At 56.9% G+C, this 16,061-nt stretch overlaps 1 protein-coding gene across 3 annotated transcripts in view; it reads left to right on the top strand.

Annotated features, from left to right (window-relative positions):
• Nucleotides 1–16,061, top strand: part of CACNA1I (calcium voltage-gated channel subunit alpha1 I) — a 134,083-nt gene that overhangs the window by 64,216 nt on the left and 53,806 nt on the right. For all 3 annotated transcript variants that reach the window (XM_063622881.1, XM_063622882.1, XM_055251946.2), the window contains exon 6: nt 13,666–13,825. In XM_063622881.1, the coding sequence (XP_063478951.1) occupies nt 13,666–13,825 (160 nt within the window). The remainder of the gene's footprint in view (nt 1–13,665; nt 13,826–16,061) is intronic.

Below are 16,061 nucleotides of genomic sequence, written 5' to 3'. Positions count from 1 at the left end.
AGAGTACAGGTCTCCTGGCACCTGCTTCTCCTCCACAGACAGTGCTGTCCCCATTCCCCTAATTCCTAGCCCTGGGGCCTTGGGGCTCTGTCACCCACCCCACCCAGCCACCCTCTGTGGTCCATCCATCCTGAGCGCCCTGTGGGGCTGGCCTGACCCTGGGCTTGCAGAACGCATTGGTCAGTCTGGGCAGGCCTGGCGGGGCAGGAGAGGCCATGCTTCAGAATATCTGTGGAGCAAGGTGACCAGGAGGGTGGCAGAGCTTTCTGAGTCTGGAGGGTGGCCCAATCCTGCTTTGTTCTGAGAGGGACTAGCTTGGCTTGGGTAGGGCACAGAGAGGGCCTGGGGGCTGGGGTCTCAGGGTCACAATACAATAGAAAACGCTGGGGGTCCTCAGTGCTACTGTGAGGGTCTTGGGGAAGGGGTTGGGAGGCGAGGTAGGGTGAGTGAGTAGTGGGAACCAAAGCTGTGGTGGAGGGGGCGGGGCAGATCAGCTCTACCAGCCTGGCCCCTTCCCACTGCCCTGGGGAGACCCCCTTGGGGGCAGGGAGGGGACATGCAGAGAGGCCATTTTAGGGCCAGCTTCTCTCTGTCCTTCTCATCCTCTCCAATCCCAGAGGGCTCCTTGAAGATCACCTAGTTTAAAACCATCTTTCCCACATTTAACAAATGAGGAAACTAAGGTCCAGAGAGGGTCATGGCTAGTCCAGGGTCACACAGCAATTCAGTGTGAGCAAACAGCAGTTCAGGAAGGACCAAACCAAACCAGCACACCTTCCCCAACAGTGTGTGATTTTCTCCCACGTGCCCCACCTGCCTTTATTGGGAAATGAGCCAAAAGGTGGCCTCCGTACACTCAGCACCCAGAACTCTGCCTGGCGGACAGAAGGTGCTCCAAAGAGACGTGTGAAATGGACACAGTCAGCAGGTGTATTGAGCTGTCCCGTGCCAGGACCACAGAGCTGTACATGCTCCTATGCTGGGCATGAGAGGAGGCAGGGAGAATGGGGCTGGAGGTCGGGAGGCCTCCGGGAGAAGGGGATGTCTGAGTTGAGACCCAGGGGAGGATGGGGATTGAGTGGGTGGAGGGGGAGGGCTGGGCGGCGGTAGCGGGGGATCAGGGAGTGCAAAGGGCTTGGGGAGGGAGCTGCAGGAGCTGGGGGGTTGCAGGCTGGATGGACCAAGGGGTGGGGCATGAGGCTGGAGAGGACGGGGCCTGGCCATGGACCATGTGCCTGAGGGCAGTGGGAGCATGGGAAGAGGTTAGCATGTGGTTGCTTTAGAAACACCCCTGGCTGGAGTGCGGGGGGGCAGTGGGGGTGAGCTGGACATGGGACTGCTCCTGGCACAGGTGCGAGCGAATGGCTGGTACTGGGCAGGGGCAGGCGGGACATAGAGCAGCAAACGGATGGGAGAGGGACTGCTAGGCCCAGTCCAGGTCCTCCTTGAGTGTCTGGTGTGGGCACCTGGGTGGGCGGGAGGGACCTCAGCTGTCAGGGGCCAGCACAGGTGGCCGCGTCGCTCCTGGCTCCCATCCACAGTGCTGCCTGTTTCTGTCCTGGGGGAGGGAGGGGGCTGCCCTCAGCAGGCAGCTGCCATGGGGCCATGGTCACACTGCAGGCCACGGAGCCCACAGGCACTGTCACCTTCCAGAGGTGTGTGCACGTTGCAGGGGGTCACACACAAGGGATGTTCGTGCGTGATGTTGATCTGAACTTCCTGTCAGGTCTAGGGTCTGCCCAGCAGGGGACAGCACTGTGATGGGACCGCTGAGGCTGGAGGCAGGCTCGGGGGCATGGGACAGGACACGGGGCGGAGGCCTCGCTCTCGCCAGGCCAGCTTCTCCACATCTGTATGAGGGTATGTGTGGGTGTGAGGGTGTGTCCACCAGAGAACACGTGTGAGGACATGCGTGTGCACAAGTGAGTGTGTGTGCAATGAAGGGTGTGCAAGGTGAGTATGTGCCTGTGAGGTGTCTGTGCATATGTAAGTACATGGGAGAGTGTGTTTGCACGTGACAATGTGTGCATCTGAGGATGCGTGTGCACATGTGAGCAAATGTGAAGGCCTGCACACGTGAATGGGCACATGTGAGGGTGTGTACATGTGAGAGTGTGTGCCTGTGAAGGTGCGTGTGCTGTCTGCCTGTGAGGGTGTGTGTGTATGCCTATGAATATGTTCATGCCTGAGCATGTGTGTGCTTATGTGTGTGTGCTTGTGAGGGTGTGTGTGCCTGTGAGAGTGTGTGCTGTGATGTGTGTGTGCTGTGATGTGTGTGTGCCTGTGAGGGTGTGTGTGCCTGTTAGTGTGTGTGCCTGTGTGTGTGTGCCTGTTAGTGTGTGTGCGTGCTGTGAGGGGGTATGCCTGCGAGGGGTGTGTGCCTGTGAGGGTGCGTGTGCTGTAAGGATGTGTGTGTTATGAAAGCATGTGTGCCTGTGAACATGCGTGTGTCTATGAGCCTGTGTGTACCTGTGAGGGTGTGTGTGTCTGTGAATGTGTGTGCCTGTGAGGGTGTGTATGTCTGTGAAAGGGTGTGTATGTGTCAAAAGTCTGTGTGCCACTGAGTGTGTGTGCGTCCATAAAGGGTTGTGCCTGTGAGGGTGTGTATGTGCCTGTGAGGGTGTGTGTGAAGTGTGTGCCTGTGAGGGTGTGTGTGAAGTGTGTGTGTGTGCCTGTGAGGGTGTGTATGTGAAGTGTGTGTGTGCCTGTGAGGGTGTGTATGTGAAGTGTGTGTGTGCCTGTGAGGGTGTGTATGTGAAGTGTGTGTGTGCCTGTGAGGGTGTGTATGTCTCTGAAAGGGTGTGTATGTGTCAAGAGTGTGTGTGTGCCTCTGAGTGTGTGTCCATGAAGGGGTGTGCCTGTCAGGGTGTGTGCCTGCCTGTGCATGTGTGTGTGTGCTGTGTGCCTGTGAAAGGGTATGCGAGAGGGTGTGTGTGTGAAGAGTGTCTGTGCCTGTGGGTGTGTGTGTTTACCTGTGAGCATGTGTGTTTGTGTGTGCGTGTGTGAAGAGCATGTGTGCCTGTGAGGGTGTGTCTGTGTGTGTGTGTCTGTGTATGTGAAGGGTGTGTCTGTGTATATCTGTGAGTGTGTGTGTGAAGAGCATGTGGGTGCCTGTGTGTGTCTGTTAGATTGTGTCTGTGAGGGTGTGTCTGTGTGTGAAAAGTGTGTGTGCCTGTGTGTGAGGGTGTGTGTGTGTGAAGAGCGTGTGTGTGCCTGTGAGGGTGTGTGTTTGAAGTGCGTGTGTGTGCCTGAGGGTGTGTTTGTGAGAGTGCGTGTGTGAAGAGTGTGTGTGACTCTGAGAGGGTGTGTGTATGAAAAGCGTGTGTGTAGAGAGCACATGTGTGCCTGTGAGGGTGTGTGTGTGAAGAGTGTGTGTGCACCTTGCACGTGTGTGTGGGCGCCTGTGCCTCTCCCTCCAGGTCCTCTTTGCCTCCTGGTTCCTGTCCTGCTGTGTGGGGAGTTCATTAGGCTGCTCCCTGGAGGTGGAGGACACTCCCTGTCCCCAGCACCAGCCTGCCCTGGCCTCTGGGGAAGGCAGGGATTGACCCTGCGCCCAACATCCCCGTGCGCTCCAATTACAGAGGGAGCCCTGAGCGGGCTCCGAGCCTTTCCTCAGGGTCTCCTCCTGCTAGTGGCCACCGCTGGGCAGCAAGCAGCGCCGAGTTGGGAGAGTGTCTGCTTCCCGCCGCTAAGCCTGATTCCACTTTTCAGCGGACAGCCTGAAAAGTCTCTCAGAACCAGCATTGGGGAGTTACTGGGAACACTGGCCCTGCAGCACCTGGTGTTCCCCTGGAAGGGCCCTGCAGGTACTCACAGGCGATTCTACAGGGGCCACAGGCTGTTGGAGCACGTGGGGCTGAAAGTCCATTGGTCTAACCCTCATTTCATGGGACAGGCAGCTTTGTCCTCAGGTGCCAGGTCCCCTGCCCAGAGCCACCAGGGAATGAGTGACTTGAGGTGGGGAAGGGGTGGATCAGGCTCTTACAAGTGCTTCCTAGAGAGATTTCATAGATTGCCTGGTTTTTTTATTTTCTTTTTTTTTTTTTAAATATGATTTTCCTGCAGACATTTCTCCTACTTACGGTTTGAGCTGCTTCTGCCCTGGGACACAGTCTTTTTTTATTTATTTATTTATTTTTTGAGATAGCATCTAGCTCTGTCACCCAGGCTGGAGTGCAGTGGCATGATCTTGGCTCACTGCAAACTCTACCTCCCGGTTCAAGAGATTCTCCTGCCTCAGTCTCCCGAGTAGCTGGGATTACAGGTGCCCACCACCATGCCCAGCTAATTTTTGTATTTTTAGTAGAGACGGGGTTTCACTGTGTTGGCCAGGCTGGTCTCCAACTCCTGACCTTGTGATCCACCCGTCTCGGTCTCCCAAAGTGCTAGGATTACAAGCATGAGCCACCGTGCCCGGCCGGGACACAGTCTTTTCCACAGTAGCCCGTAGCTTTCAGTCTCATCACCAGAGGGCAAGCTAGAGAGCTGGTGATGGGCACAGTCAAGTGATGGGCTATTAATTGCAAAGTCATGAGGAATGGGCTGGTTGCCTGCGGTTTAAAAATACAGTGAAGGCTACAAAGCTTCAGCACGAACAACCAGGAAGATGCAAATGTGGGTCAGGGAATAAAAGTTCTGGTCTTAGCTCTGCCATATGCCTGCTGTGTGACCTGAGAAGTCCCTTGGCGTCTCTGGGCCTCGGTTTCCCTACTCATACAAACAAAGCGGAGGATAAACTGGATTCGATGTGTGGCTCTCAACTTTGTCCAGGATGAGCGGGGGACATGGACATCATGGTGCTGCTTACAGAATCGTATAAAATACATGTCTCTCCACCCCACCCCTGCAGGTCCTTGTTCAGGCCACTCAGCCTCTGATGGATAAAGAGTGGAAGACAGCAGAGAGGTGGTTGGGGAGGGAGGAAGGAAGCACCGAATTATGAGTTGGGAGTCTTGGTTCTGGTTCCTCACTGTGTGACCTTTCCTAAGTCACTGCCTCTCTCTGGGCCTTGGCAAGATGGGACTGAATTATCTCTAAATATGCCCCCACCCAACCCCACCCCCAGCCTATACATGTCTCAAGGCACTGCCTTGCTTCCCTAAGCACACTGCCTGAGTAATTTGCATATGAAAAGTGCTGTTTTGTCCAGTAAGAAACCAGGGCAGTCACTGCCAAGGCCTGGCCAGCGAGGCGATAGTTCCTTGACCCAGGCTGTGGCGCAGGGGCGAGGTAGACCCTGGGGAGCTCAGGGGCATCCCTGAGCCCCAGCTCACAGTCCCTGACAATGCTGTGGGGAAGGCTGCCGTCCCCTCGGCTGCGCCACCAGCTGGAGGTTTGCTCTGTGCTGTCAGGCCAGGTCCTGGTCCCAGGGCCTCCACCCACTGGCTGTGGGACCCTGAGTAAGCCACGTGCCTCTCTGTGCCTCTATTTCCCCAGCTTTCAAGAGAAGTTAATAATACCGATGTCCATCTGGTTTGGAAGGCTGAAATGCCACCGTGGGTGTAGAGAGCTGCGTGCACAGCCTCGTGTGCCTACGCGATCGGCAGGTGCTGCTGCTAGATAAGGTGCTGGGAGTAGTGAGGGTGGACGTAGAGTGTCAGGGGCGTCTTCTCAGGGGCTGGTTTTGGAAGACACTCATCAGCTGAGGGTTGGAGAGGGTGTGCCTGGCAGATAGATTGGCATGTGCAAAGGTGGAGTGGAGGTGTCATCCAGGGCTGGGCATCCTGTGGGTGGGCAGGGGACTGCGTGGCGGGAAAAGGAGAGGGTTGTTCACATCTTCTAGGGAGTTAATTATAATCATAAGTGGCTAAAGTTTTTTTTTTTTCTTTGAGACGGAGTCTTGCTCTGTTGCCAGGCTGGAGCTCAGTGGTGTGATCTAGGCTCACCACAACCTCCGCCTCCCGGGTTCAAGCGATTCTCCTGCCTCAGCCTCCTGAGTAGCTGGGACTACAGGCGTGTGCCACCACACCCAGCTAATTTTTGTATTTTTAGTAGAGATGGGGTTTCACCATGTTGGCCAGGATGGTCTTGATCTCTGGACTTCGAGATCCGCCTGATAAGTGGCTAAAGTTTGTCAAGGGCTTGTGACAAGCTCATCACACTGCTTTACATGGGCAGTGTCATTTCATCTTCACTACAGCTTTAGGAAGTTAGTGGCATTGTGACACCCACTTTCTAGATGGGGAAGCAGGCAGAGGGGTTGGCTAGTCTGCCCAAGACCACACAGCTGGCTGGGGACAGAGACAGGGTTTGAACCTGTGTTCACGTGACCCTACAGCTTTTCACTCTGTTTCAGTACCTCCTTTCCATTCTTTTAGCATGTAGGCGCCAGACACCCACCCCCGTCCCCACTGTCTGCAGGACATCAGGAAACACCTCTGCCCACTTCCAGGGTCAAAGGAGAGAGGTCCCGTGGGCTGCAGTGATGCCTTGAGGCCCTCTCTCCTTCCATCTCCCCCCTCAGCCTGGTCTGCTCCAGACCTCTGAGTGCCTTTCACTGTTGGGGTGCACAGGTCTCGTGGTGCTGATCCTCTTTCCGGCTGAAGCCACGAGGCAGGCCAGGAGGCAGGATGGCACTGTGGTTAGTGCACAGTGGGCGCCTACCCTCGCGCCCCAGGCCAAGCCCTTTCCTGCCCAGGTGCCTGCCCAACCAGGGTCATGGTCAGGCCAGCCGTGCTGAGGAGGGGCGAGGAAGGCCTCAGGATTCCTTCTTGGAAGGGCCTTGGGGGGCATTTGTTGGACAGGTCTGAGAGATGCATCTTGAAATAGTTGGCGTGGAAGTGTCGGCATTTTCGCCTGGAGCGTGTGTTTACTCGCGGCTTGGGGAGAGCAGAAGGAAGGCTACTGGGCTATCAGCCCCCGCCAGGCCACACCTTGGACTTCAGGGCTGTCTGTTTTAGGCACCCACAAGGGGCTCCCACTTTATCCTGAGGGAGAAAGGCCTGACAGCCCCCATGGGGAAGGAAGAGATGGAAGGAGGGAGAGAAACGGGGAGATGAAATGAGGGGGGCCGATTTCCCCAGGGCTGCTCCCTTCCTGGAAGAGGTGCGGCTGGGTGGGTGGGAGAACATCTGGCCAGAGCATCTGGCGAGCGCTGGATTTGGGAACAGGAAAGAGCAGCCTGGACCGTGCAGGGAGAAAGTGCTTGGGGGTGGGGCGGGGCGAAGGCAGCCCCTCCCTCTCCCCCTCCCTCAGGTCGAGTTCTGCCTTCTGTTCTACAAGTCCAGAGGGAGGGAGTGTCCTGGACAGGACACCAGACCAAAGGACAGGGCCACTGTGGATTCACTGACTCATGGATTGATTCCATATTCATCCAAACTAAAATCCACCTGGGGTTCTCTGGGCGAGACCCTGGACAGATGTGGGGCCAAGATCAGGCACAGCCCCTTCCCCAAAGGCTGACAGCTGCAGGCCAGTGGGATGTCTGATCTGACGGGGGCGGAGACCCATGGGAAAGGGCGCCTACCTGGACTAGGAGGAGGCTTCCCAGAGGAGGGGGTGGTAGGACATTTGAAGGATGCCTAGGAGTGGTTTGGGGCACAGCGAGTGGGGGGACCTGCAGTGAGACAGCCAGGCCAGCCCCCGAGGGTGTGAGTGCTGCCAGCTCTGGGAGGGACCTGAGGCCTCTCCTGGGATGGAGGAAGTGAGCTGCTAGTTGGCTGAGGTTGGCTTCCTTTCTCAGCAGTGGGCACCAAGGCCCTCCACCAGCCCACAGGCCCCTCCCTGGTTGGGCCTTGGGCTGGCAGCTGTGACCCTGGCAAGCTGGCTGTCTGCTGCCTGGCCAGGCCTCCTGATGCCCACTGTGCCCCTGATTAGTTGGCGCCGGCAATGGCAGGAGCAGCAGACGGCCTCTCCCAGCCGCCCAGCCCCTTTACTGACCTGGCCAGTCCAGGGAGAGTGGCCCCCAGTGGCCAGGCCACAGCCTCGGCTCCCCTCGCCCCGACTCCACTCTTCTGGGCCACGGGCTGTGCCCTGGCAGAGGCTGGCACGCGTCTGGCGATTTCTACTTGAGCTGGCCTGGCAGAGTGGCTGAACTGATCTGGGCTGACAGCTCCCCTCTGCCAAGAACACCCCAAACCTCCAGGGGTGATGCCTGTCAGGAAGTGCTTCCTGTTCTTCCTGCCACCTCCTCTCAGGTGTCCCCACTGCCACCAAGGGGCTGCCTCTGCCTGGCTGCTGCCCAGGTTCTCTCAAGCAGAGGCTCTAGCCTAGGGGTCCCCAAAAAGGGTGAGCAGCTCCATCCACCTGCCCGCTGCCATCTGCCGCCACCAAGCCCCCAGCTTCCAGAGCTGTCTAGAGACTGTCCTCACCCTGATGCTCCACATGACGCTCCCGGGCCAGACTCCTCTCCCCTGAACTCCAGACCCCAAGATCTGGCAAAGCGACTCCATGGGGATGCACCCCGGCCACCCTAAGCTCCACATCTCCAGATGGAGCCCCACCCCCGCTGAAGGCCTCTCTGTGGCTCCAGGCCCCAAACCTTGGAGTCATCCCCAACTGCCCTCTTCCTCCTACATCCACATCCTATCCCTTGGCTTGGCCTCCAGAATACCTCCAGAATCCACCACGTTCCCCACTCCACTGCCATCATTATCTGGGCCCAGCCCCACCATCTTCCGGTTTATCACAATGATGAGTGTACGACGGCCAGGCAGGGCCAGGCAGGACGGAGAGGAGCAGGGGGACGGAAGGCCCAATCATCAGGCCGTGAGGGTGGTGGAGAGGGCCCAGTGTCTGGCCTGGGCCATCTCAACAGGGAGGGCACAGAGCAGGGAACCACAGCTCTCCTGGGCCCCACCCTCAGCGCTCCTGTGTCTGTCTCAGGCGAGACCCCCGGGAGGCAGCGACCACACAGCTGTGGAGCCCACAGGCCCGGCCCCCTTTCAGAGACGTGTGTGCCGTTTGGGGCGCTGTCCACAGGGGCGTCTGCACAGGATCCTGCAGACTGTGCGGCTGACGCTCTCCCTCCTCTGCCCTGGCCCCCTGCGATCCATTCTCCGCCCACCAGCCCAGCAATCCTCTCACCCCTTCCCCAGATCACGTCTCCCTTCTGCTTATACCCTTACGGTGGCTCCCATGACCCTTTGGAGAAGCTCAAGTCTTCCAGCCCCCTGGCCCTGTCTCCTCCCCAGCCTCATCCCTGCTTGGCTTCCCCCTAGCCTCATGGTCTCCTTGCTGTGGCTGTGACTGTGCTTGACTCCCTCCCGCCTCCAGGCCTTTGTCTAGGCTGCCTTTGACTTGAGGGCTGTCCCCCAGACAGCGACAGCCCCTCAGCTGACTCTGCCTCCCCTTCCCTGTCTCTGCTCAGCGTCATCCTGCCTTTCCTGGCCCCCTATTTAATGTTCACCTGACCCCAGGCCAAACCCCCCACCCTTTCCCCCTTCTCCTTTTTGTTTTCATAGCACTTTTCACCCAACGAATGAGGACGTGTCCTTATGTATCACCCGTGTGGTTTATTGCCTGTTTTTCCCTACCCTACCTGGGATGTGAGCCTCATGAGGACGGGGAACTCCGTTTTGGTTTTTTACAACTCATGCATCCCCAGAGCCTAGCACAGTGCCCGGCACGGAGCCAGCCCTCATTCAGTACTTGCTGAGTGGCTCCATTCACTCGCCCATTGCTCCTTTACTCATTCAAGCTGTCGGCCTTCAAGGGGCTGCTTTGTGCTCAGTCCTGGTCTGGATGGGAGAACGCAGAGCAGCCGCCTTGGCCTTGGGTGCAGAGCATGCCTGGTTTCCCGCGGGGAGGAGGAGGCAGAGCTGGGAACCGGCACAGGCTATGATGGAGGGTGGGTGGGCAGTGGCAACTCATGGCAGAGGCACCAGACAAGGTGACCGCTCAGCTGAGATCCCCAAAAAAGGAGGCGAGCGAGGGATGGCCCTCCGAGCATGTGCAAGGGCACGGAGGCAGCCCCGAAAGTGGGCTTTCCAGGACCGGAAGTGGGCCTGTCTGGCTGGGTGCAGCACAGCGGTCCCGGGATCCTATGGCAGGGTGGAGGAGGCGTCGTGGGTGGGGGCAGAGTGTGTGCAGGGCTGGGGAGTGGGAATGCTGGGAACTGCCAGTCTGGCTGGTGCTGCAGGTTCAGGTGTGGCAGGGAGGATGGAGGGAGGTGGGGCCAGACTGGGGAGGAGTCTATGAGCAGGGGCCAGGAAGGTGGGGGATAAGGATTTGCACTTTCCCATGGGGTATATGGGCTGTTGGAGGCTTCTGACTTCAGGGAATCTTCCGTCAGAGGTGTCCTGGCCCCGTGGTATTCCTGAAGGGCTGGCTGGACAGGAGCCTCTGTCCCCTCTGTAGGTGAGGCCACTGGGGCCCAGAGAAGGCAAGCTTTGCCTCAAGGCCACCCTGCTGGGACTGGGACCCAGATGTCATGTCCTGGGTCTGTGCTCTGGGCGCTCACTGGGCTGGGGGCTGCATCAGGTGTCCTGAGGACTCCAGGGTCCTCTTCCCCTTTTTAGCTGGGGAGCCAGGGCCCTCAATCACACTCATGGGGCTGCCTGTAGCCTATCCCCATCATGGCCCATCTGGCTCTTGCTCCAGGCAGAAGGCCTGAAAATGTGCACTAAGAACGCAGAACCAGGTAAGCCCATCCTGAGAGTGAGTGAGAGCCTTGGGGCAATGAGAGGCAGGAGGGCTTCATGACTAACTGGAGGTGAGAATCAGGGAGGACTGCCTGGAGGAGGAGGGTTTGGCCAGGGGAAGGTGTGGCAGGAGATGAAGTAGAAAGGATGGTTTGAGGCAGATGGTGACTTGCAGGCAGCCTCTCCACTCTTCTTCTCTGTCCTCTGTCTCTTTCTGTCACTCCTGGTTTCACTTTCTCCTCTGTCTGCTTTTCTCTCTTCTCTCCCCGCCTCCACCTCCCATGCCAATCTCCAGAGGCACTGAGGGCAGAGTGTAACCGGCCAACCTGTCTTGGCTAATTACTTGACTGTGGGCATAAAAGGAAGATTAGCCGTGGTCTCTTGGGGTCCTCCCTGACTCCCTAATCCTGTGGCCCCTCTTCCCTGGCAAGGAAGGGATAAAATAGTTCTAAGTCCTTAATTAGCTAATTATGCCGGGGCTCTGTGGCCCTGGGACTCCCTGGGCCCCAGGGAGGGCTGTGAAGTATGCGGGGGCCCAGCTGGGCAGAGTGAGGCGGATCGGGGAGGAGGGACGGGGCTGCCATTCAGGGAAGCCAGCCGGATAGGTTTGCAGGAGCCTTTCGGAATTTTAATATCCCAGAGAACAAGGGAGATGTAATTAATTGAGCAACAAAGGCCGGCCCGAGGGAGAAGCAGGAGCGGGAGTGAAGCAGCCAGGCTGGGACTGTGCGGAGCCGCCTTCTCCAGGCCCTTCTCATCCAGCCTCTTCTCCAGCTGCTACCGGCCCTCTGTGCTTGCCTCCTGCACCTGTCCTGGCCTCGAGGCTTGCCCATTCTTTTGTGGAGCTCAGAGCTGATCAAGGGCTCTGCCTGCTTAGAAATATGCCAGCAGACATCCTTGCCCAGCCACCCAGCACAGAGTCCCACACTCCTCAGAGCCCCCTGCAACTGCCTTCAGGAATAGTGCCTTTGCCCATGCCAGTCCCTCTGCTGGCCAAGGCTTCGCATCCTGGAGTCCAGCTCAGCAAATGTGCCCGGAGCGGCCCCGCTCCCCAGACACAGTCCTTTGGCTCAACACTCGGTTCCCTGTCCCCTTGCTGCCAGGCTGTGAGCTCTGTGTGTGTGGGGGGGAGGGTTGGAGGGGGTAAAAAATGGGTCTTGTTTGTCTTTGGATTCCCCATGTGCCCAACGCCATACCTGGCATGCAGCCGGCACTTACTGTGTGTTTCATGAATGAATAAATGAATGAATGATGGGGCACCAGAAAGGCCTGCAGTTGGCCTACTTGAGTCAGGGGATCCATTTGGATGGATTACGAGGGCACCCATTCTATTTCTCCCTTCCCTCTGCTATACACGCCTTGCTCCCCTGCTTGGGGGTGTAGGGTGGTGGGGGACTGAGCCCTCACCCTGGCCTGCTCTCGGTGGGGTGAAGCAGCCTGCAGGCAAGCTCCACTGTCTTTCCTGAGAGGAGGCCGACCTAGTTTTGTGGAGAGGGAAGATGGGGTGGGCATTAATTATTGATTGGAAATCACTGCACACAGAGTTTGTGATGCAAACTCCAAATAATTATCCTCATTAATAACCACCTCAGGCTTACCCCTAGCATACACAACCATTTGGACAGGGCCACTGTTCTACTTATCACCATCCTTCCATCTTCCTCTCTCCAATCTTCCACTCCCTCCCTATGACTTATCACATCATTCATTCATGAGTAGTCATTGAACAAATGTTAGGTGAGCCTGTCTTCTCGGCCAGGACCTGCTGGGTTCTGGGAATACTGCGGTGACTTAGACAAGGGCCCTGCCCCCAGAACCTTATAGCCTAGTGGAAGAGATAGGAAAGTAAACAGACAACTATACATTAGGGCTAGAATAAGACGAGATATTGATATGGATGGAACCTCCTAGGTTGTGCAGTATACAACCTGCACGACTGTACATGGCAGCCTAGGCTAGGTCAGAGGTGCTGAGATTGCCCAGAGCAGAAGAGAGAAGGATGAACTCTACCTGGGATGCTGTGAGAGTCTGGAAGCCTTCACAGAAAGAGCTTTCACAGGGCTGTGATGGCTGAATAGGGATTTGCCAGGCAGAAGAGAGGAGCAAGGGTGTTCTAGGAAGAGGGAACAGCAAGGATAAAAGCATAGAGGTGTGAAATCTCATGGTATGTTTAGGGAACTCAAATAATTTGGCACTGCAAGGCGTAGACTGTAAATTGAGAGAGGTATGAAGCTAGAGAGATGGGCAGTATGGACTCTACAGGACCTTAGGGGGAGGGTGTGTACTCAAAGGTGCCCCACCAGCTCTTCACCTTCTGTGGGGCCGTAGACTTCTGTGTGCGCCTTCTCTGTAAGGGCCTTCAGCAGGTCCTTGGCTCTTCTGAAGGTGGCTCTGGGAGCTCTGCCTGGTTCCATCATGCAGTGGGAGTGGTAGTTCTGGCTGGTACCGCTGTGTCCTGATATGGTCAAGGGGAACAGTGACTGTCCCAGAGACAAAGGGTATTCAGGACACATTCACTGGGCACGTACTACGACCACTTCTGTGCAGGTGCTGGGCATACTAAGGTGAACCAGCCTCAGTCCCAGGCCGCTGGGACAAGGGGGTTGTGAAAAGACAGCTAGGTTTTGTGTCAAGACACCTGGTCTAAATCTAGACCCTGCTGCTTCTGAGCTGTGTGACCTAGGGCAAGCAGTTCCAGTTCTTCGAGTCTCCAGTTGCCTTCTCTATAAAATAGAAATAATAGTACCAACCTCACAGCGTTGTCATGAAGACTGAAGATCACATTTGTGCAAGTACACAGAAGAGCACTTGGTACATAAAAGGTGCTGCATAAATGCTTGCTTGTTAATTCACAATCTAGTGTAAGTGGAGCGGGGCCCAGAGCCATTTCCATGGCTTTTTGGGTGGAGGGGCAGATACAAAAGAGAGGGTGTATCTCGCAGCCACTGAACAGGATGGGAACGGCAAGGAGCCCCTGACAATGCATCCCCCTCCCCCTCCCTGTTTCTCTAACCTTGCTCTCACTCCTTCCTCTCTGAGACCTCTGCTCCCTGTCTGACCATCCCTCCACCTTTTCCCCTCCCAGGTATGCGGATCCTGGTGAACCTACTCCTGGACACGCTGCCCATGCTGGGGAATGTCCTGCTGCTCTGCTTCTTTGTCTTCTTCATCTTTGGCATCATAGGCGTGCAGCTGTGGGCGGGCCTGCTGCGTAACCGCTGCTTCCTGGAGGAGAACTTCACCATGTGAGTTCAGCCCCTGCCACCCATGCAGCTCCGGGGACTCTTACTAAGACACAGTTTTAACCTTCTGGGTCATTGGGAATCAGGACCAATGGGGTAGAAGCAGCAAAAAAAGAAAGGTCAGGTAGGAGGGGAAAGGGAAGTTAAGACACAAGCAGAAGTGATGCCCAGGAGGAAAAAGAAGACAGAAAACCTGAAGAGCAGGCACAGAGCTTGGCTCTCCGCCCACAGCACATTCATTCCCCTTGGTGGCTGAGTCATCCAGGAAGGGTGAGCTCCCATTTGGCCGCTTGTGTATGAAAGCAGGGGGCGAGACGTTCCTCCGAGAGAGGATTATTGACACACAAATCAAGCTCTGGATCTTGGAGGAGCTGGGCTTAGTTGTCTGAAAAATTGGACACCTATACAACCCGTGCTTCCGTAGTGCTGGGGGATAAGTGTGCACACACATGTACCTACGCGTATGTGTTTGGACGTGAATATGCATTCATTTCAGATATGCATGGTGTGCACCGACTAAGTGCCAGGCCCCAGGGAGTCAGAAATAGGAGAGCATTTTCATCCGTTTTCTCACTCCCCTTTGCAGAGCCTGTGCTCAGGGCTCAGGACGTGGCAGGAGAGGGGGTCCTTGCCCTTGAGAGGCGCAGGGCTGGAAGCCGATCTCAAACACCTCTAGTGAGTGCCTCTCAGTCTGTCAATCATGGACCAAGGTGACTGTAGGAGGCGTGGGGACGTGGGGACACTGTACAGGTGAGGGCTAGTTTCTCCGTCTCGGCCTGTCTGGTTGGAGAGAGGGTAGCAGAGCTGGAGGGTGAAAGTTGGGTAGGAGCTGGCCCATCCACCCATCGCTGTGGGGGAACAGTAGGGTACCTGGGTAGACCACAGCAGGGGCACCTTGGTGGGTAAGGGCCCCAAGGAGGGGTTCAGGAAGGGGGTCTACACTTGTGCCCACCCCCAGAAGAGGCAGGTCCTGAGGCAGGGCCCGGGGCAGTGGGGCTGGGGAGAAGCAGCTGCTTCGGAGTCAGGGTCAGGGTAGTGTGAGCTCCGCCCCTCTGTCCCACAGGGCTCTTTCCCTGGATCCTTCTGTGGCCAGCCCCTTCTTATTATGCGGGCTCAGCCCACCCGACGCCTCCTCCTAGAGGCCTTCCCTCGCCCTCCCTCACCACCCCAGCCCCAAGCTCGCCATCACACAGCCTGCTGGGTTTTCTTCTTGACTCATCTCTCTGAAATCATCTCCTGTCGGTTCATCCGAGGTCTCTGGAGGCCCCTGGAATGTGAGTTCTCTACCACAGCAGGGGCACCTGGGGCTTGACTCTTCCCCGGGCCTAGAGCAGGGCTTGGCACAGGTGCTCCCAACTAGTTGTTGAAGGAATGAGTGAGAGAGTGGATGAGTGAGTGCATTTACCATGCAGAGGCAGGCTGCGAGCGAGGACCAGTTCTTCCTAGGCCTGGAGTGTTGGAGATTCTGCGTCCCAGTCCCTGATGTCTCCTCCTCTGTGGTGGTCCCCAGGCCTCATGAGATGGCCCCAGCCCTGTCTTGGCTGCAATAGGGGAGTTGGAGGGAGGATGCTGTGGATGTGCTTGGGCCGTGTTAAAGAGGAACCTTATCTGGTCCACCCCCATCCCCACCCCAGGAAAGGAATAATAAATATAATGAAATGTCACTGGAGAAAGAACGCCCTAAGGGAAGATGCTGGGTGATTGCCACGCCTCCCTCTGAGCTCTTGGCTTCATTCTCTTAGGGTGGGTGTTATTAACTCACATGCCCTATTGGGCTGGGGGATGGTCGGTGTTGCGTGAAAAAGGAGATGAGCAAAGTTCACGCACGTCTGGTGGAGAGCAAGGCCAGGGTCATCCCAGACCTGTGACTCCCGTAGAAATAAGGGAGGCTTAGACCTTAACTCACAGGCTTGCTTAGGGCAGGGAGCAGAGAAGTTGGTAACCAGGGTTCACAAAGAGGCAGCAAGATCTCTTCTGCGTGATCAGAAAGCTGGAATTTGAGAAGATCCTAGCTAGGATGGTGGGGAACCAGGCAGGGTCTTGGGCAGGAGAATTCCTCAAAGTCCTCTTTTTGGGCTCTCCCCAGCCGGGCTGTTGCCTGGAAGCCTCTAGCTCCTGGCACAGTCGGCCCTGTGAGACAGACAGAGCTCAGTAGTCAGGGCGGAGAAGGGCCCTTCCTGGGGCGTAACACGCACAGGTGGGAGATGGGTCCACCGAAAGCCTCAGCCCAACCTGTCAC

This window comes from Symphalangus syndactylus, chromosome 18 (genome assembly GCF_028878055.3).
Source record: "Symphalangus syndactylus isolate Jambi chromosome 18, NHGRI_mSymSyn1-v2.1_pri, whole genome shotgun sequence".
NCBI lineage: Eukaryota > Metazoa > Chordata > Mammalia > Primates > Hylobatidae > Symphalangus > Symphalangus syndactylus.
The sequence above is the reverse complement of the archived record's forward strand: the minus strand, read 5'-3'. Positions and strand labels throughout refer to the sequence as shown.